General features: G+C 45.7%; 1 protein-coding gene across 7 annotated transcripts in view; it reads right to left on the bottom strand.

Moving 5' to 3' along the window:
- Positions 1-20,559, bottom strand: part of CHD7 (chromodomain helicase DNA binding protein 7) — a 184,845-nt gene that overhangs the window by 9,067 nt on the left and 155,219 nt on the right. For 6 of the 7 annotated variants that reach the window (XM_027597274.2, XM_027597269.2, XM_027597271.2 and 3 more), the window contains 16 exons: positions 20,153-20,320; positions 19,555-19,734; positions 16,325-16,435; positions 16,030-16,235; positions 13,041-13,240; positions 12,709-12,868; positions 8,544-8,633; positions 7,996-8,099; positions 6,539-6,668; positions 6,064-6,136; positions 5,849-5,906; positions 4,930-5,158; positions 4,485-4,693; positions 3,690-4,361; positions 2,416-2,576; positions 63-290 (listed from right to left, as the gene is read on the bottom strand). In XM_027597274.2, the coding sequence (XP_027453075.1) occupies positions 63-290; positions 2,416-2,576; positions 3,690-4,361; positions 4,485-4,693; positions 4,930-5,158; positions 5,849-5,906; positions 6,064-6,136; positions 6,539-6,668; positions 7,996-8,099; positions 8,544-8,633; positions 12,709-12,868; positions 13,041-13,240; positions 16,030-16,235; positions 16,325-16,435; positions 19,555-19,734; positions 20,153-20,320 (2,979 nt within the window). The remainder of the gene's footprint in view (positions 1-62; positions 291-2,415; positions 2,577-3,689; positions 4,362-4,484; positions 4,694-4,929; positions 5,159-5,848; positions 5,907-6,063; positions 6,137-6,538; positions 6,669-7,995; positions 8,100-8,543; positions 8,634-12,708; positions 12,869-13,040; positions 13,241-16,029; positions 16,236-16,324; positions 16,436-19,554; positions 19,735-20,152; positions 20,321-20,559) is intronic. The other variant, XM_027597273.2, reaches the window with a different exon arrangement.

The raw sequence follows: 20,559 nt of genomic DNA, 5'->3' as shown, positions 1-20,559 counted from the left end.
GCGAGCTCCCAGACTGAGGGACGATTTAGCGCGCTGGCCTTTAAACAGCAAAGCGAACTTACCTTTGACAACTGAGGAGAGGTCGTGAGGTCCTCGCTCCCACTGATGCTAGCTTGGCCGACCATGGAGAGCTCGGCAAAGCTCCTCTTCTGCAGGGGGCTATCCATGGTGGGTGGCGTGTAACCAGGGATGAGGCCCTGGAAATCAAACATCTGGCGCCTGTTTACCGGCCATTTGCCCTTCAGCACTGCTTCACAGATGTTGTCTAATCGGTTTATCATTACTCGGTCCTGGAGGGAGAAGAAAAGTCACACGAAACTGTAATAAAGACATGGTGAAAATTACCAGATAAATATTTCCATCAAGATGCTAAAGAGCAGAAGAGGTTTAAAAGTCAATCCGTGGGCAAAAAGTGAAAAGAAAACAAAACAAAAAGCGAGTAAATAAACAAAATCTGCTCTGCTCTGGTGGAAGGTCCTAAAGGTGGCCCCAACACAGAAAGCCTAATCTTTTTCCAATTTAAACAGTGGATCACATAAACCAGGAAACATTACATAGCCACCTCTGAAATACTTCAAAAGTTAAAGAACTGTCGGTGAACACCGGCAGACAACAATGGAACCCTGCGTTTAGCTTCTGGACGCTCTGGTGCTTCAGACCCACTGGCTGGATCACAGTCTGTCCCAGGAAGTGGGACATCATTAGCGTCACTATTAATAAAGTTCAGCATTACGAAATGGGCACTAACCTAGGAACACCTAATGAATGTCAATTTGCATTCCCCACCTATTATCACTTCAAATTTCACTGAAGCGTGTACATTAAAAATTTCTAATTACAGCTCTTAGGCCCAGTTTCCATAGATTAAAAGTGTCTGCTACGATAGACCTTTTGACTGACCTGGGAAACTCCTTTCTATACTCAATAAGGGAGATCAGCATAACAGGGTATAAAGAGAAAAAAAGGTCTTTAAGAATACACTCTGCAGCTAAAAATTTCACATTGTTTCTTACACAACTAATACTGTGGAAGAGCAGCCTGGAGATGAGTCAACTGAAGCTTGTTTTTGTGTCGTTTGTTTTAAACCAGACAGCCCTGTTATGGTGAATGGGATGATTATGTCCCCACCCTGAAAAACAGACCCCAATTACACACGGATTTATTATAAAATTACACTAGTTAGCCAAAAAAGTACTTTCTATTTGGCTTCTGGGTACAGATAACTACATTCAGAATTATTTCATAATGTATTGGAACAAATGGGTGGGTCCATAGCCCAACCTCTCCCGACTTGAGAAGACGATAGGTTTCCGAACCTGGGAAGATGTCTTAAATCTGGAAGTTCTGTTTTAAATTTAAAAAAAATTAAAACACACATTTAAAAAAGTCCACGCATTTTCTCTTGTGCACCTCTTTCTCAAGTGGTGTAATTGCTACAGAAAACACTATGGAGGCTCCTCAAAAAATTAAAAATAGAATCACCATGTGATATATAACCAAAAGAATTGAAAGCAGGATCTCAAAGAGATGTTAGTAGACTCATGTCCGCAGTAGCACTGTAACAAGCCAACGCAGGGAAGGAACCCAAATGTCCCAAGGACAGATGAATGGATAAGGCAAATGTGATATATATATACAATGGAACATTATTCAGCCTTAAAAAGGAAGGAAAGCCTTAAAAAGGCTTTCAGCTTTAAAAAGGAAGGAAAGCCTGTCACATGCTACCATATGGATAAAACCTTGAAGATAAGCTGAAAATAAGTGAAATAAATGAGTCCCAAAGGGGCAAATATTGCAAGATCCCACGTATATGATGAGGTATCTACAGTAATCAAATTCACAGAAACAGAAAGCAGAGTAGTGGTGGTCAGAGGCTGAGGGGAGAGGAGAGGGGGTTGTTCAATAGGTATAAAGTTTCAGTCATGCTAGACAAAAAAGTCCTGGAGATCTGTTTTATAATAATATGAATGTATTTAAAACTACTGAACTATACACTTAAAATTGGTTAAGATCATAAATTTCATGTTATGTGGTTTTTACAATAGAAAAAAATTAAGAAAGAAAGAAAAAGAGAAAAAGAAAGAGCTCCACACATTTCATTCTGCTAAAAGGTGAGTCTATGGAAACAACATTCCATATACTATAACGGACAATGTGATTAATTACCAACCTAAAAAACTTCAAGGAGCCAAAGAGCCATACAAAGCATTCTACTTCCTATCTTTCCTTCATGTTACCTTTCCTATCCTATTACGAAAGTACTGCACAGATTTTAAAACATGAGAAAAATCTAGTCTTCGTACACTGTCAAAGTTTACCTTAAAATTAGCCGGAAAAAAAATCAAACTAGAATGATTTCCTGTACCCCACTCTTTTTTGGTCCACAAAACAAAACAACAAAAAAACCCCACCAACCTTAGGCCAAAATGAGAAGGCAAATGTTCTTTCATGAAGGAGCTGAGCTACTGAAGGGTCTCCATCCTCCATGTAGAACCCATCTCGGGTTTCATCCCTAGCGGTGCTCATGGAAGCATTGCTTTCCTCATCAAAATTCTTCCCTCTAGAGACAGTTCCTACTGAGAAATGAGTTAAAGTGCATTACTCACCACCAGAGTATCACTGGAAAAGAAGTTTAGAGAGGACATGGTAAAAATTTGAATATCAACCAGCTCCATTTTACTGAGAACCTACTACATGGCCAGTATGGCATTCGGCATCTTACAATCTTGTTGTTTAAAGCTGGTGATGGCCCCTTCATACAGATGGTGTTATTCTCATTTTATGGATGAAGCAGCAGATGGGCTTAGGTAGGTGACATCACTAGCTATCTGACGTTGAGCACGTACGTCTCAGAGGAGGCGGAATGACAACCAAGTCTCTGACTCAAGAGCCTCGCCACACAATGTCCCTCCACACAGGAGAGAGGGCTAACGACCTGCCGGAGTACCAAGCCCCAGCTCCAGCGGAACAGTACAAGAGGAGGCTTTATTTTTCCTCTGTGTCGGGAACAGCAACCTAACTGCGACATACAAAGACAACTGGTTATTTTCAGATTCTGCTTCTACCTTTACTTTGGACTTAAAACGAAAATTAAGCATCATTTGTTTTAAAATAATTACCAGTATTGATTCAGTGAATGACTCTTCTCCTTCACATTTAATTGTCCAAATTAAAATCATTTAGAATTCTTAATACACTGCTACTATAAAGTTAACCCTATTCTTTTTTTTTTCTTTTTTAAAGATTTTATTTGTCAGAGAGAGAGAGAGGGAGAGCGGGAGCACAAGCAGGGGGAGCAGCAGAGAAGCAGGCTCCCCGCTGAGCAGGGAGCCCGATGCAAGGCTCGACCCCAGGACCCTGGGATCATGACCTGAGTCGAAGGCAGACGCTTAACCCACGGAGACACCCAGGTACCTGAAGGTAACCCCTATTCTTAATCCGGAAATCATTAACGTGCCCATAACCCTCTTCTGAGAGCTTAAGTTGTTCAAAATTCCGTGTTTACATGGGGCATGGGAGCAAAACGTACACCTGAGCATAACCTGAAATTACCCATTCGCAGAAGAAAATGTACACTAATTACCCTTAAAAAAAAAAAAAAAAAAGCCCCTGTCACGTGACAGGAAAACATGGCCTGTCACAGCCGCCGTGGTGGAATGGCGAGAGAGGCCCAGATGGCGCGGCATTACCTTCAGGCTGGGAAGATTCCTCTGACTTATCATCATCCTCCAGCTTTTCTTCCTCGTCCTCTTCAGAACCTTTTTCTGAAATAGACTTGGGCCCTGTATCTGCACTGACCTCCATCCCTTTCAGTTCACTTTTTACAGAGCTGGACTCGGCCTCACATCCCTGCTTACTGTCCTTCTCCCCGCCATCGGTCTCTTCCTCCTCTTCCTTCCCCTCAGCTTTCTCTTGGGCAGCCGCACTTCCAGACTCTTCCGCCCTGCCTTCACTTTGTCCTGTCGCCTTGTCTTCCTGAACGTGAGCAGACGGGAGGACGGCAGGAGTCTGGCCAAATCCAATGGCCAGTGGGGTCAGGGAGGGCATGTTCCCTGCCCCTCTGTTCTGAGCAAAGTTTTTGTGTGCATCCAAGAAAGATAACTCGGGGTCGTTGAGGATGTGATAATCCGTCCGACTGACCCCGTGTTTAGCAGCACCAACCAGCAAGTCCCGGTCATGCCTCCCACATTCCCACCACTCCGGCAGATCCAAACTCGGCTGGCAGAGCTTCAGCCTCTCTCCCAGCTGAGGGTGATGAAGAACCTGCTCGCGTATTTTCCGCAGCAGCTCGATGCGGTAGAGAGTTCTAGAGGCACGCTCTTCTGTGATTGGCTCGATCATGGAGGAGAGGTCAGGTGGTTCTGTAACATGAAAACAATTGTATTCACTTGGGAAAACCCTAAGTATGCTCTCAATTGCTCACGCTCTATTTTTCACTGTACTGGGCCTTTTACTATAGAACTTTTGTTATGAAGAGAACCTACCATCATCTGGCTTAGCGGGCATTCGACACACTCGCCTACACATGGCCACAAAACAACTGAAGTATTTCTCCAAACTCTCATCAGACTTTTTGTCAAGTCTGGCAAAGGCTCGAAACTGGTTCCAGTCAAACTGCTGTTTCATGGGGTCAAAAATAACTCCAAAAGTAGATACCACACGGTAAAAATCAGCCTCTTCTCTTCTTGTCCACCTATGAGCAAGAAGACATTAGCTTGAACTGTACTTGAGTAAACAGGCATTTTTTTCCTCTCTTTCCCTAAACTTAACACACGGTACTTATTCTGGGGGCGAGAGACAGGGGGCTTTGATGTCCTGAGGCTTTCTTTGATCACCGTCTGGGACATGATGCCTAGCCTCTTGCCGGCCGAGAGGGGCAGAGGAGAGAGGCCCATCCCAGGAGCTGAGGAAAACCCTGAAGAAACTCACTTTTGCCGTTTCTCGGATATTATAGCTTCCCTTTCTGCTTCTAGTGCTCTCACTTCCTCCCGGGGCCGTCGCCTCCGCCGGTCAGTCTTCATGAGAGCCTCTTGCCTCATTTGTTGCCTTTTATAGCTGCGCTGATAGGCAGTAATGAGCCGGCGCAGACGGGTAGTCAGGGTTGAGGTGTTGGGCCAGTAGAGTTGGCCTAACTCAGTAGCACTCTCACTGGGCTTGCCTGGGGAAGCGGAAAAAAGATTTCTGAAATGTGTAGCTGTAATCTTGCAATACACAGGATTTTCCATCAAAACAAGATGACTCATTAACATTCAAGTGACAGTGTGGGAAAGGGCATCTCAGTGCTCTCATTTTTAAAATATAAATAAAGGATAATATTAGTATGAAATTTATAAACAGTTTTCTTTTTTTAACTCCTTAGCAGGGAGAAACAAGTTTACTTATCAGTTTTATGTAAAGAAACCTAGAAACCTACTTTATGCCATGAACTACAATATAAGGGTGCTCTCCTGTAATGTACTTAGAATAATAATCTTGAGCGCAAAACATAATCACATAATTGGTAGCTAATTATCTGACATTAGGGAAAAGGTCAGCATTCTATAAACTTGCAATATTTCAGATTCCTAGCAAATGCCCTACTCCGAGATATATTTCTAAAGATGCTTTAAAAATATATATATATATACAAATTATCATAATCCAAAAAGTAGTTATTTCATCAAAGAAATTCAATGTAATGAAAAACCCATAATAAACAATTTAAAATTATTCACAAAAGGAATGAGTCAGTATAGAAGAAATAACATTTGAAGATACCATCGTCATAAAGAAGCAAAAGTGCCGGTACATGAATAATGTCTGCACAGCACACATTTGCTCTGCTCCGTGGGCTCTGATGGAGCTTTACCTGTGGTATGTATTTCCATGGATTCCTCTTTATCTTCTGGAGGAGAATTTGCAAATTCCTTGAAAGCAAAGCAAGAAACAGAATTATTTTAATTTGGGGTTTCATTTTGCTTTATCTTTTAAAGAAAGGGCCAGTATCTATAAAGTTTAACAAGTCTTATATGGGCATATGATATTTTAACGGTGCTGTAAAAGTCAATATACTCAAGTTCTTACATCTATCTCATCCTTGAATGGCGTCCTGGTTGGTTTATATTCTGGGTCTTCGTCTTCTCTATCAAATTCTCCCCTATATTGAAGTTGTAAAAAAAAAAAAAGTTTAAATTGTACAGATAAGCAAGAGACTGGAGGGGGTGGGGGTGCTTGGGGATGACTACTCCTCTGCCTGATGCTACTTTTAATTCTGGGTTTGACATCAAAGGCAACCTGATCAGTATTTAAATCGTGCAGCCATGGGGGAAGAGGCAGGCGGGGGAAGTGTCATTTGGAAAAAAACAAACAAGTTTCAGATGATCTAGGTAATATATTGCATTTAAATAATCATTATGATACATAACAGACTACACTGGGAAACATCACTGAAGTTCAAATCAGATGCAGCATAGTGCACAGTGCAGCGTAAGGACTGAACCCCGCCAATAGATGTGACACTGACATAAAGTTTATTGAAATTTTTAAATGTCCTTCTTACCCGTCACCGCCATCTGCTAGCATGTCTGTTCCTCTCTGCTCGGCAGCGATGGCCTTGGCATCGGGCATACCAACTCGTTCCAGGAAGCACAGTGCGGGGTCAGCTCGCATGGAATTGTACTTCTCGTAGCCTGCGCCGTCCCCACCAGCCCACAGAGGACACGCACAGAAACAGCAAAAGGGCCGTCACTCACAAAAATCACAGCACTGCCACAATACACCAAGTGCAGCTCTCAACTGGGACGATCGCTTAGGAACCTTGTTTTGAGTGAAGCATTCCACAGAATGCTCACTACGGGGCAGATTTTGGGGGGTCAAGTTACAGTTCAGGGATGGTATCCGAATGACCACAGACACGAAAAGAGAAACAGGTTCAAACTAACTGCAAGCAAGATGCCTGGGAAGATTTTTGACCCTATTTTCTCCAAGATCTAATTTTGCCTGACATTTAAAAGGCTTCATAATGCTGCTTTACGATCTCTGCAGGGTACTCTGCGTCCACCCCGTCCTCCTGCGAACGGCTCCCAGTCCTGCAGGAATGCGCACCGCTGGCTGAAAATCCCTGTCTACGTAAGGCCAGCGAACCTGTCTTATTAGGTTTAGGATGATGCATGTCAGTAAGATGACACTGTTCCCTCTATGGTTTTCAAACTGCAATTTGCTTTTTGACTGCCCAAGTTGACTAGATGGAAAATGGCAGATCCCAACAGTGCACTGCGGGAAAATGATTTTTAGGCTGAGCTCACAAAACGCGGCTGCAGTACGGAGGCAGAACGGCACAATTCAATTAGGACGTGTACTACAACACACCGCTCCTAACTGCTGTAGAGCCACAAGCCAAACTGTAATCATGAAAGGTTTTATAAGCCATCATTCTCCCCTTTAGTCAGGCCGGGCTGCTGAGAATACCTCCGCGACCTCCAGAGAATTGGGATTATAATCAGGAATCGCTCACTGTATATATCATGCCAGTTCTGCATCCCCAGCCTTTCAAAGTTAACAAGGCTGCATCCCGCTCAGGGGAGCCGTGAGTTCTCAGCACTGACATTTGTGAAATATTGCTTGGAACAAAGCCCAGGAGGCACTTGTACAGATTAATAGCAGAGGTTAAGCCCACCGTCCACTTTGACACGGGTTGGCAGAGCCAGCAAGGGGAGCCGTGCTAGAAGCAAAGTTTAGGGAGCTATAGGACAACTTGGCTATTATTAAAACAAATATGGTTTGGGTTTTATTTACAGCCAAGAAAGAAATGTTTTCTTCTCAAATCCTCAACAAACATTCAAAAACAGCATCTGATATTTACAGTTCATATTAGATTTTTAGTACAGGAAAATGGTGGAAGCCAAGAGTCCTTTGGAACTATCCTCATTAATATTATGACTTTGGAAAAGGGTATGCAAAGAGTGCTAGCGACAAAGCCACACAGTCAAGATGTGGTCAAACGGGAACATCACTTACCGTGTTTGAACACTCCAATTAGGAGGGACTTATCTGCCTCCTTGTCCCACCAGTCTGTGGGGACTTCAGCATGGAAGGGTTCAGGGATCCACACATCAGCTTCACTGTAAACACACCGTTCACACGGCATTTATAACACACATAATGGTAAAGAAGAATCCGCAGTAGCCACAAACACGATACACAGGCTCGCGTGCCCCCTTCCCGCAACACGCATCCGAGCATCGTGGGAAGCAGTGAGCAAAGGTTGAGAAAAAGGGTGTGAGCCTGTCACTTTCTACCCTGGCTAGAAATGGACTCCTGCACACAGTGTCCCATTTTAAAGGTCACCTCAGGGCGCCAGTAACATGGTTCCCACCTTTTTCTACGGACCGCGTACATGCAAACACGCTCTCCCTGGTCCCCTCCACGTCCCCACGCTCGCTCACAGGGTAAAAATCGCACTCTGGGCGCGAACAGGGACGTGCGCCACTAATGGCTGACGAAGGTGTCTTCCGACTGCCCGGGTTATTACAGGGAGGTACAGAGTGGCGTGCACGTGCACTAACCTTGAGTCAGCACCCTCTAAAATCTTATCTGCCTGGTCTCCTATAACTTCTTGTCTCAGGTAGTACAGCATGCGGACACGCAGCAGGACCCTGGAGAGGAAGACAGAGGGGGGACAAAGTTCTTCACTTCAGGACTGTTTGCCAACAGTGGCTTTTGGCAGCTGCCGCTGCTCATCCATCATCCTGCCAAGGCTGATTAGCCATGCTGTACGGCGGGCTTGAAGCGTGACAGATGGTGGCACATAATCACCTCTGTGTGGTGCTTTCTGCTGGCTTCCAACAGGCCTGCCTGGCAACCGCTCACGCTGCACGGAGAGGGACCGAGCTCAGCCCGGCTCAGGCGCACTTCATTTACTTCTACCTAGTGCAGCTTGTGAAGTTTAGACACGTACCCTACCACTGCCTCTGAAGTATTGAAGCAAGTTTGTAAACAACTGAGCAGATGGCTTTCACTAACTGTTCTGCTTCATTATCTCATAAAATTTCCTCAGCTGCTGCCTTAATACCATTTTTGGAAGCACATCAGAAGTTGTAGGAATAAACGAGATATAAAATCTGGTTTTACTACCTTACAATAAACCCTCAATATGGAATGTCAGGTTTTTCAGATTATACAACTCTGCTTCCGAGCAAGGAAGATGGTGATGGGGGTGGGGTAGAGGGTGGGTCCTCACTCGTCTCGCTTAAGGAGTATTAAACATTATTTATATTCCTTCTAGTCCATATTACCTGGAAGCCTAGGTTGTAGCTTAAGAAATAAGAAAATGACACAAAGGAGGTTAAAATGTGTCCAATCCACTGACGTTCTTCGTCATTCTCAAGGAATCAGTTTCTAAAAACTCATGGAATTCGAGGAACCAGATTTTCAGTATCACCTGGATCTCCTCAATGGCTTAAAATTAGTATTTCAGTAAAGCTCACCTGGTAAATCCCAAAGGCCCAGGTCGACTCTGAGTTCTAGCATCTCCTGCTGGACAGCCCCTGCTGTGCACTCAGGACTGAGTATTTGAAGACTCACCTCCTTGGCCGTGAGTACACGATAATAGTAAATGCCCCTTCCCTAGCTGGGTCATCCCATCACACATTTAGAGGGTGTTTTACAGCTGACGGATCACCGTCACAATAATCCTATGACGAAGTGGGGCATGTTATAATTCCCACTTCACAAACGTGAAAACTGAGGGTAACAGAAGACCAGTGACATATCCAAGGTCACAGAGTCACCTTGAGCATGGACCACTTGGGATTAGGCCTTCTGACTCCACCGCCTCACAACGTCTCTCGGCACATGGCAAGGGTCCTTGAAAATGTCAAAACGACAACCAGGGGCAGCTTCCCCAAAACAGACTACTCCCGCATACATGAAAAGGTAACCCGTGATACGCCTGCCTCCCCACCCGGTGTCTGCTTTTGAGCAACATGGGCTCTAGATGGACAAAGTGTGAGGCTGTAAATATCTGAGTAAACTCCAGTGTAAACAGTCATTCTGGGTATTTCATTCTAATTTTTTAAGATTTTTCTTTTGGTAAGATTAAAAATTGGCTGTGCCACACTGAACTGGCAAAAGAATAACAGTATGGGCCTCCATGGCTGGCACCTTGTTTCTTCTCTGTTTAGGGAAGAATTTACCAGCCAGGATCTCCTTCTAGAGGATGCTCAGAAAGGGTAATTCCAAAGGAAATACCCTCCGTCTTTGACTGGATTCTCTTTTTTTAACCAAAACTCTGCACAGTGGCAATGATCTGAATGGTTTCTCTCCCTTTTTAAACAAAAGATACAATTTTCTTCTTTGGGAGGAATTTTAGTTATGCACAGACTTTTATGAGCTAACTATGAATGTCACCTTTCTTCTAGAGGAAAAAAATTCAAACCAGTGCAACTGGCAAGCTCAGTGGTACCAGCAGGATAACAAAGCAGAGAGGAGGTGGGCTCTGACCCTGAGTTTGCACTCAATAAGTCTGACAGACCAGACTACTAACGAGTCCCCAGACCTCATTCACATTTAATTGGCTATCCCCACTAGTGACCACCTTCTGGACCTGCATCCAGTTCAGGACCACACATAGCACTGATCTGTCCCGCCCCTTCATCTCCTTTAACCTAAGACAGCTCCTCTTTGTGTCTTGAAACTTTTGAAGAGAACTGGCTAGCTATTTTCTAGGAGGTCCCTTGATTTGGGTTTCATTTTCTCTTACCAGTCATCAACCATTTCCCCACTTTAGATCCTGAGAGGTCTCAGGGCATGATCCAATAGGAAGAAGAAATGGACGTCCCAGAGAGGAGATGGCAAGCCTTGCCAGTCTTCTCCTGAGACCACAGGGAGGAGCATACTAGCTCCATCTCACATACTAATTAGGGAGGGTACGCTATAAAAAGTCTGCTACTGATAGTAGAATGGGAAATTAAAAACTCCCGCCCCCATCACTCTGGGATCCAGGCGCAGGAGCCATTGTTCCCACACCAAACCACTTCACTTCCGGTTTGTCTGAATCCAGAACCCAGAAGGCTATTGACCCAAAGTTCACATAAACCACAGGAAACAGAAGTTTTCTAACAGCTGTAAGTGGGGCAGGATTTTAGGGAGAACTATTGTGCCACAGTAGTAACAACAAACAATTTCCGAGGCACCAAAATGGTTTGAGGTAATGGTTTAAAGACTCAAAAAGGAAAAAATTTGTCAGTCAAAATCTAGTGATAGTGATCAAAGGCAGGCCCCGAAAGCACTTCCATATTTAAAAAGGGGTAAGAACCATTCATCACTGCCAGCCAGGAGTTACTTTGCGTGAGGCCTGGGATGACCCCGTGGGGCAGGCAGGCTTCCCAGGTGGGTGGGGGTCACTGAGAGCAAGGGCACTGCCCTCAGCCGTTCTCGACTTCCAACCTGGCTCTGCTCCCTAACTAGCTGAGACCATAAGTGCCGGAGTCTCCATTTCCTCGTCAGGTAAACGGGGATAAGAGAGCACTACTCATCTTAGGCAGGGCACACAGATAATGCATGCGAAGTGCTTGCCACACCGCCAGTTACTATGTGCTCAGACTTTTGCTGCTACTTTTTAGCAGAGATACACATTGATTTAGATCCTGCTTCATCCAGTTGAGGTCTTGCTGCAGAGCTCTAGGTGGCTGACAAGGCAAGTGAGTCTTAAAGAGGCTGAGGAACTTGCCCAGGGCCCCACAAAGCTACAAGTGGTGGACCTGTTCAGTGCTGGCTAGGCTATGATTCTCAGAAACGCACGGTCACGGCAAGAGAAGAAGCTTCGCCACAAGCAGATGTCAGTTTAATATGAGGATAGTTACCAGAGCTCCCAGCAATGAAATAAGTACAGATTTAATATTCTTCAATTACATATAATCAGGTTCTGGAAATAAAGATAAGGAACAGGATTCTAAGCTCACAGGTAAGAAAAAAGGACCCAGCCACTGAGGTATGATTAAGCAAAAAATTCCACGTTAAACTCCTCAGTCCCTCCCGTGGAAGTAGTCAGCTGAAGGTGGGGTCATACAAGGCAAACAGTCATTCTCTAACACATCTTGGTTACAACTTAGTTATCTGCAACATTTATAGCAGCATTACTCACAACAGCCAAAAAAGGTGCCCATCAACCCAAGTGCCCGTCAACAGAGGAATGGATAAACAAAATGTGGTATACACACGTACAATGCAGTATTATTCGGCCACGAAAAGGAATGAAATTCTGGCACAGGATACAAAGTGGATGAACCTTGAAAACATTATGCCAGACATCACAGACAAATATTCTATGATTCCACTTAGGAGTTACCTAGAATAGGCAAATCCGTAGAGACAGAAAGTAGAAGGGTATCTGCCAGGGACTTGGGGCAGGGAGGGAGGAGGGCAAGTGACTGTCTCGTAGGTGCAGAGTTTACACCGGGGTCAATGAAGAGGTTTGGGGTATAGACAGTGCTGATGGGTACACAGCATTCTGAATGTAATTAATACCAAGGAGTTGTGTACTTAACAAACGGTTAAAATGGGAAGACCGTGTTATGTATCTACCACACTAAAGAAAAAGAAAAAGACAATCCGTCCTCTGAAGGTATACCGTCGTGTGACCCAGGACCACATTTCAAGGAAAACAGCAAAGCTGTACAAAAGCAGGGAGCACAGTCTCCTGGGCAGTCATACAGACCCTTTCAAACGTACTTGTTACAGTGGTGCTTCAGGTGCTTCTTGTAGCTGTCCTCCTGGAACAGGGCGTCCGGGTTGCAACCCGCCAGCCAGTCGGCATCCTGCACCACCGGATGTGTGCTCTGGGCTTTCACCTTCTTTCCTTTCCTTCCCCGTGGCACTGGGGCAGATAAACCTGGAATCGGAGGAATAATAATAGTAACAGCAGCTTTTTATAACCCCAGTTACAACGTTGGACTCAGACACGCCGACTTCGTGGCAGAGAGACCCGGGGTCTAGATGGCGTCACAAGGGTCCCGGGTGGCTCTCTGCGAGCCCGCAGTACAGACAGCATGAAGCAGACCTACCAGAGTGATTGACCAAGGCTCGCGTCTGGCCGTCCGCCGTGGGCGTGATCAAATCCCAGATGAAGCTTTTGATATTCTCATCCCCCTTGTAATGATTGAGACAGTACACGAGGATGGTTCTACAGATGGTTTCTACGTCTTGCTCGGTGAGCTGACGCTTGTAGCGTCCGTGGGAAAGGATATCTGTCCACCGTCCCCAGCTGCAAAGCAAATCGTCAGCATGTAGATGGTGCCTTTCAGTTTAGATGTGGGGCTTTCCTTTCAGTCAAGTAGCAGTGTTAGGAAATCCTGGATCAGAACTAGCAATATTTTACATTGGGGGATAGGAAAGCACTTCAGGGCACAAGAGTCAAAAACACATGTTACAGAGCCGGGCGTGAGCCCGCGGCTCTTCGGTGCTGGAGTTGAACCGTCACTGAAGTAACGCCCACGGGTCTGACACAGGCTTTCTCAGTCAGATCCCTGCAGTGGCCGCACCTCTGGGGACAGGAAAGCATGCCGGGACCTGGACACTTTACCCTCTGCCTCGCTCTGTCATGGTTAGCATGTTTCAATGCTGACCAGCTATCTGAGATGCATGGTGACCTGAGGTGGGTGTGGCTGCTCCCAAATCGAGGACACGATGCTAAGGAGGAATGGTCATATTTCAGTCTACCTCAAAGGGATGCCATGATAACAACTGAAAGACTGTGAACAGGCTTAAGTTTCCTTTTGAAACAGGGAGCGCTAACTCCCAAGTACAAGAGCATTCACAGGCAACATGTTTTGAGAACTTGCAGGCCCTTGTGTAAACCGGGGCGAGGGCAGGGGCGGGGGAGGAGAAGGATTGCACACAGAACGGAACAGATAGCACACCGCTGACACTGAAGAGTCTATTCGGGGTTACAATCCCAGTTAGACACAGTGCTGTGCTCTTTGATCTGGGTGTTGTGGCGTGAGAGCGTAACAACAGATGGGCAGATGCTGTCTGCACCGTGTCTCCCCCCAGGCCGCAGCTCAGGAGAGAAGCCAGCCCCTCCTCTGCCTTCTTCAGGGACTGAGGGCTGTGCGCGGCAGGGAAGCCTTGGCTGTGAGAGGCACAGGGCCGGGCCCACCACAGCAGGCCCGGACGTATGCCCTGGCCTGGTCATCTCTGGCTTCTGTGAACTCTCAGTTCCTCAAACTGCAGGGCCAGTCCTCACCTCCAGGCCTTTGGACACACTGCTCTCTCTGCCTGGAACTCTCTCCTCCCTGCCCAGCACCCAACTCTCTCTCCTACCCGGGCTGAGCCATGATATCCACCCATCAAGTCATATCATCGTCTGTGGAATCCCTTCTTGTATTCCCCCAGGTTCAGAAGTGGGGAGATGATACCGGAGCTGTCTTACAGGAGAGACATGCTTCTACCCTCCATCTGCACAGTCTTCCCGGCCACAACACCATCATGGTTTCCTGCCATTTCCGCTTGTCCACCTGCCTTGAAACAAGAGCCGAGACTGTCCTGCTCACAGGTGCGTCCCCTGTGTCTGAGTAACCTAGCACAGTGCCCAGCCTCCTACAGGTGTTTCCTACATAGCGAGGCCTAGGGGAGGAGAGAAGGCCCTTCCTCAGAGACATGGCACTCTACACATACTTCTTAGCTTTAGGACTTATTAAGATATGCCATTTCTAAAGTTACCAGCAAAATTCTCAACTTTGATCATTAGGTTGAAACATCCGAGCAGGTGCCAGTAGCGAAGGGCTCAGGTGTCTGTCTACCACATAAGAGCAGACAGGAAAGACTGTCTAGCTTGCAGATAATTAGCTGAGATATAGCATGGGCTTCCGCTGAACTTCATTTATTCCGTAAGAAATCACTGATTTGGCACTCACTGTGCGTCTGCTGGCACTGCACTCTTCCCTGTGGACACAGAGAAAAGAGTCCTGGGCTTCATGGAGCTCTAAGTGGGGCTTCGGCAGGAGAGGCCTGCTACCTGAAGTCATAAACCAACGTGATGAGTGTGACAGAACGTGCAAGCCAGACACTCTGGTGCAGAGTGCCGAGGGGAAGCCTGTGCTGGATGTCAACGACCGGAGCTGTTGGACAGATCAAGTCTGTGGGCTGGGTGTGCGGGGGCTGGTGCTCTAGGCAGGCGAAGAACTTGTAGAAAGACAGAGACGAGACAGAGCATGGCACACTGAAGGAAATGGAGCGGTTTGTCCCAACAGAAGCCCAGGCTACCCAGAGAAAGGACTGACAAGACAGACAAGAGCCAGATCAGAGCCCTGTATGCCATGTTAACAGAAGGTGTGTATTTATTCTGAAACTCATGATAATCCACTGGAAGAAATCATCAAAAGCAGGATATCATCAGATCCACAGAAATATCGTTTTGGTGGTGGTTTTTTTATTTGAATGGAACTTGCCTGCAGTCCCATAAAATGCCAGAGAATTCTTATTTGCAGACTTAGATATTTAGTGAGCACCCTGCCATCACTCAGAGCACTGCATGATGAGTGCTCGTCAGAGATGAATTAGATGTGGGTCCTGCCTTTCTGAGACATGTTGTCCAGCAGGAAAAGTACGACACATTCAGAGTTGAAATAACCATCCATTTATGTTCCAGGAGTTGGAAGAGCTTTATAACTGAGACGACTGCCTTTAACAAGGTTTTATAGCAGAAAAATACTAAAAGACTACCACAGTCGAAAACTTTATGCGAAGCTAAAGTAGGAAAAGATTTTGTCATTTTGAGACTTTGTTCTGAGTTATTAGTCACCAACAAGTAAATCTGGATCTGACATAATTCCTTAAGGGACAAAATGGTGCTCCTCCAAATGTACGAGGATATGAAGAAGCATGAGCACCTGAACCAAACAACCCTGGGTCCCATCGCAGTTGCTGCACGGTCACGTGCCTGGCTACACTCTGGGGGGGGTCACAGAAATCCCAACACAGACACACTTCTCTACACTGATTAGAATTCCATATTTAAAATAAGATTCCGTTTTTCACACGAGCCTGACTTACCCATAGACGAGCAGATTCTTCTCAACTCTAAAGCACTCACTCCGAGCATAGCCCTGTGACCTGTCCTGGGGCCGGCGCGGCTTCGGGCACGGCTTCTCTTCAGAATCACTCTCCAAGTCTGAAAATTCCATCAGCTCGTCTTCTTTCACTGCACTGTACAGCCTGGTTTGCTTCCTCACTCTCGGAGTGTCAATAACCAGGTTGTTCTAGAACAGACAGCAGATAAATTTGAAACTTCTAAAACAGCATCCCTTGGGTTAGATTAGATAGGGTTTGAACGGGACCTCTCACTCACCCTCCCATTTAAGGCATCAATATCCAATTCAGCCTTCTTAGCCCACTTTTGCCAGAAATTTGGATCATCCAAGGAAATATCTGTCCTATTTCCAGATGCAACAAAACTGGCCTAAAGGGGAAAAAATATGCATTACTTTGAGATGCTTTTCTCAGAGGCACAATGCAAAGCAGCTTTCATTTACTCATTCAGCCAAACACGTATGCATTCTTGCACTGTGTGCCAGATGCTGCAGTCGGTGGGCTGGGATGAAAGACCGTCCCACAGGCAGCTCTCTGTCCAGGGCTTTCAACAGATCAGGAAGCTAAAGAAGGCAGCACAGTGTAACCAATGACAGTGACAATGGTACATACAGGTACAACTGATCTACAGAGGAGGGAGCCAGCCAGGTTCACGTGGGGGTGCAGGAAGGGCATGGCTGGGAAGAAAGAACAGGCTCCCCAGAATATAATGCCTGGCCCAGACTGTTAAGAACTCCGAGAACAGGAAAGCATGTGGACATGTTCACCACAGAGCATGTGCAAAGGCTCAGAAGAGAAGAAAGGCAATTGTGTCATGGCATTGGTGATAAGCGTGGTCAGGGGAGAGCAGCTAAAGGTCAAGCTGGCGAGGCAGGCAGAAACCAGGTCACACAGGGCCTCGCACGTCCTGTTAATGGGGTCGGAACTCTATCCTCAGGTACCCATGAACTCTTTCAAAATGGACAGAATCTCAAGATGGACACACTCCTATCCCAAGCCATCTGTTAGAGAGATCATCCTGCTGTCCTGGGACATGGGAGGGAGGAACAGGCTACTGCAGCAGCTTAGAGAGGAAGCAGCAAAGACTGGAAACGGTGCCAGCACAAGTGGAGAAAAGCAGTCTAGAACTATATTCTTTAAAAAGTGAAACGGAAGGGGTTAGAATCTGCATGGATGTGAAGCACGGAGGAGGAGGAGGAAGCCAGGAAACACAGCCGCCAACACTGGCGTCCGAACAGCATCAGTCAGGTGAACAACTGGGGCAGTGAGTGTGCACGCAGAGGGAGGAGGAACAGGGAGGACGAGGGGGGGTTTGAACACGCTGAATGGGAAGTGCCCATGAGGACAGAGAACAGAACCCGAACAGAGGCTGAGATAGGAGAGAGAAGGTGCTGGGGCACAGAACCCAAAGGAGGAAGCCTCCCAAGACTGAGTAGCTGGGACATCGGGATGTCCGCAAGCAAAGGGAAGGAGACAGACCGCTATCTCCCAGCACACACCGAAATTCACTCAAAAGGGATCATAGACCTAAATGTAAGAGTGAAAACTATAAAACTCAGAGAAGAAAACAGGAGCAAATCTTTGTGACCTTAGGGTAGACAACATATCAAAAGCATGAACAATAAAAAGAGAAAAATGGGTGAACTGGACTTTATTGAAAAAATTTTTAAATATTTATTTATTTGAGAGAACGAGAGAGGAGAGAGAGAGAGAGCGTGCACGTAAGCAGGGGGAGCAGCAGACTCCCCGCTGAGCAGGGAGCCTGACGCAGGATTCAATCCCAGGACCCTGAGATCGTGACCTGAGCCAAAGGCAGACGCTTAACCATCTGGGCTACCCAGGCACCCAGGACTTCACTGAAATTAAATACCATTAGGAAAGACTAGGAGAAAATACTTGCAAATCATTTTATTGAGAAACTTTTATCCAGAATATATAATTTTTAATATTCAATAATAAAAGCCAAGTAACTCAAAAGATGAACAAAAGATGTGAACAGACATTTCCCCAAAAATGATATACTTTACTTGCTAACAAGCACATGAAAAGATGCTCAAAAGCATCAGAAAATGCAGATCAAACCAGACTGGGATAGTTCTTCACACTCACAAATATGGCTATAATCAAAAAGTCAGAAGATAAAATGTGTTGGTAAGGATATGGCAAAACTGGAGCCCTAAATCACTACTGGTGTGAAGAGAAAATGGTACTACCGTCACTAGAAAGCAGTGTCAGTTCCTCAAAGGGTTAAACATGGAGTTAACATATGACCCAGCAACTCTATTTATGGTATGTACGTAAGAGAAATGAAAAAATATGTCCACATAAAAACCTGTCCATAAATGTTCATAACAACATTCATGATAACCCCAAAGTGGAGACAACCCAAATTTCATTATCAACTAGTGAATGGACAAACAACCCCAACACCCATCATCAATTGGTAAAAGAGGTACACCTATGTAATAGGAACAATGTTCAGCAAAAAAGGGGAAGGAATTACTGACACATGCCACAACACGGATATATCTCAAAACCACTATACTAAGTGAAGGAAGCCAGAAACAAAAGACCACACGTTTTATGATTCCATTTTATGAAATGTCCGGAGTAGGCAAATCTACAGAGATAGAGAAAGTAGACTAGTGGCTGCCAAGGACTTGGGGTGGTGGGGGGGAGGCAGAGGCTGACTGCTAATGGGCAAGAGGATCTGGGGTGATGGAAATGCTCTGAACTTGGATGTGGTGATGGCTGCACAAACCTGCAAATATGGTAGAGGCATTGAACTGTACACTTAAAATTGGTGAATTTTATGGTAAGCAAATAACATTTCAATAAAGCTGTTAAAAATATAGGTGTAAAGAGGGCCTGGGTGTGGATGGGTGGAACCATGTGTAGGGGAAGCCTGAGAAGGCACCCTCAGTCACATGGTGGGAAGGAAGGCTCGGTGGTGACCTTCACCAGAGCTGGTCTGATGGAGGGGTGGGGGGAGGGGTGCAAGCTGGAAGCTGAAAAATAAGCAGAAAGGGAGGCAGTGGGGACAGCTGGTACAAACAACACTCATGTGGATTTTAGCTACGAAAGAAGGAGGAGTTGTAGCTGGAGGGCAAAACAGAGGAGAGGCTTTCTTAAGATAGGAGTGACTCAACTGTTCTTACAGGCTCCGTCAGGAATCACGATCTCAGGAAGCAAGATGATGTCAGAGCAGGAACTCCAGAAGTGGAGAGGGTGGGGTCAAGGACACAGGAAGCAGATATGAGGCCAAGGTGAGCGTGACTCCCAGGGCCATACACAGAGAAGGGAACCCAAACGCACACAAAGAATCTTCTATGCATTAGGGGCTCCACAGGGAGGTCATAATTACTTCCTTAATTCTCAATTATAAAGCCAATGTTACACATGCATCTTGTGGGTACTTTATAAGGTCCTGCTTTAAGGAAACTCTATTACACTTCTATAGAACACCTGCCTCTTCAGATCATTTCGCACCTTAGCAAATGTGGAACCTTTCCCTTCAGACTCAATGGTGATAGTGTGGGTTCGCCGCAGGAGAATCTGATCAATATCTTCTTCGCAGAACTTAGACCCTTCATCCTCCTCATCCATGAGTGCACCATAGGCCCCTTTTCGTAGCAGATCTTCTATTTCTTTCTTGGAAAGCTGTTGTACCTGTTTTAGTGAGGTATTTAAAATCATTTAGAATTGAAATGTTTGTAGACAACACAAATGCTTCATTGTACTGAAGGAGAATTTTTTTTAAGATTTTATTTATTTATTTGAGAGAGAGAGAGAGAGAGCACAGAGGGAGAGGGAGAAGCAGACTCCCCTCTGAGCAGGCAGCCTGACACAAGGCTCGACCCCAGGACCCTGGGATCATGACCTGAGCCAAAGGCAGACGCTTAACCGACTGAGCCACCCAGGCGCCCCTCAAGTAGGACAAGCTGGAAACATAAAAAAAAGACAATGTGACAAAATAGGCTGAAAACAGTGAGGTTGAAAGTGATTCGATGCTGGATAATTTCTTCCTACGAATTAATTCAAGTTAAGGAGCCAGAATACAGGCAGGGCCCGGGCGAGCGTGGATTACCCCATTGGTAGCGCTTTCTCTCCCACTCATGGACTGCAGCACAGCTTTATCCAGGCCGAGCTTCAAACTCGCCTTGTCGAACATTTCCCTCTCATAAGAATTTCTTGTAATCAGCCTGTAGATCTTCACAGATTTGCTCTGTCCTATTCTATGACATCTAGCCTGAGCCTGGAAGAAAAAGGAAATGAATGGCCACCAAAGAAAGAAAAGACTCATGTGCCAGTTCCGAAACCCCTGTTCCAATACAGGAGGAGTGCAGAAGGTGCAGTACAGAAGGTTAACATACTATGAAATTACTTGGACATTGTTAGTACATGGATTACTACTTGGTTCATTTGCCCGATCGTGGGACACCGCCTGAATGAGGACACAACTTTAATTTACTGGTTTGACTGGGGAGTCTTCAT

This window comes from Zalophus californianus, chromosome 4 (genome assembly GCF_009762305.2).
Source record: "Zalophus californianus isolate mZalCal1 chromosome 4, mZalCal1.pri.v2, whole genome shotgun sequence".
NCBI lineage: Eukaryota > Metazoa > Chordata > Mammalia > Carnivora > Otariidae > Zalophus > Zalophus californianus.
This window is presented reverse-complemented; position numbering and strand designations above follow the sequence as displayed.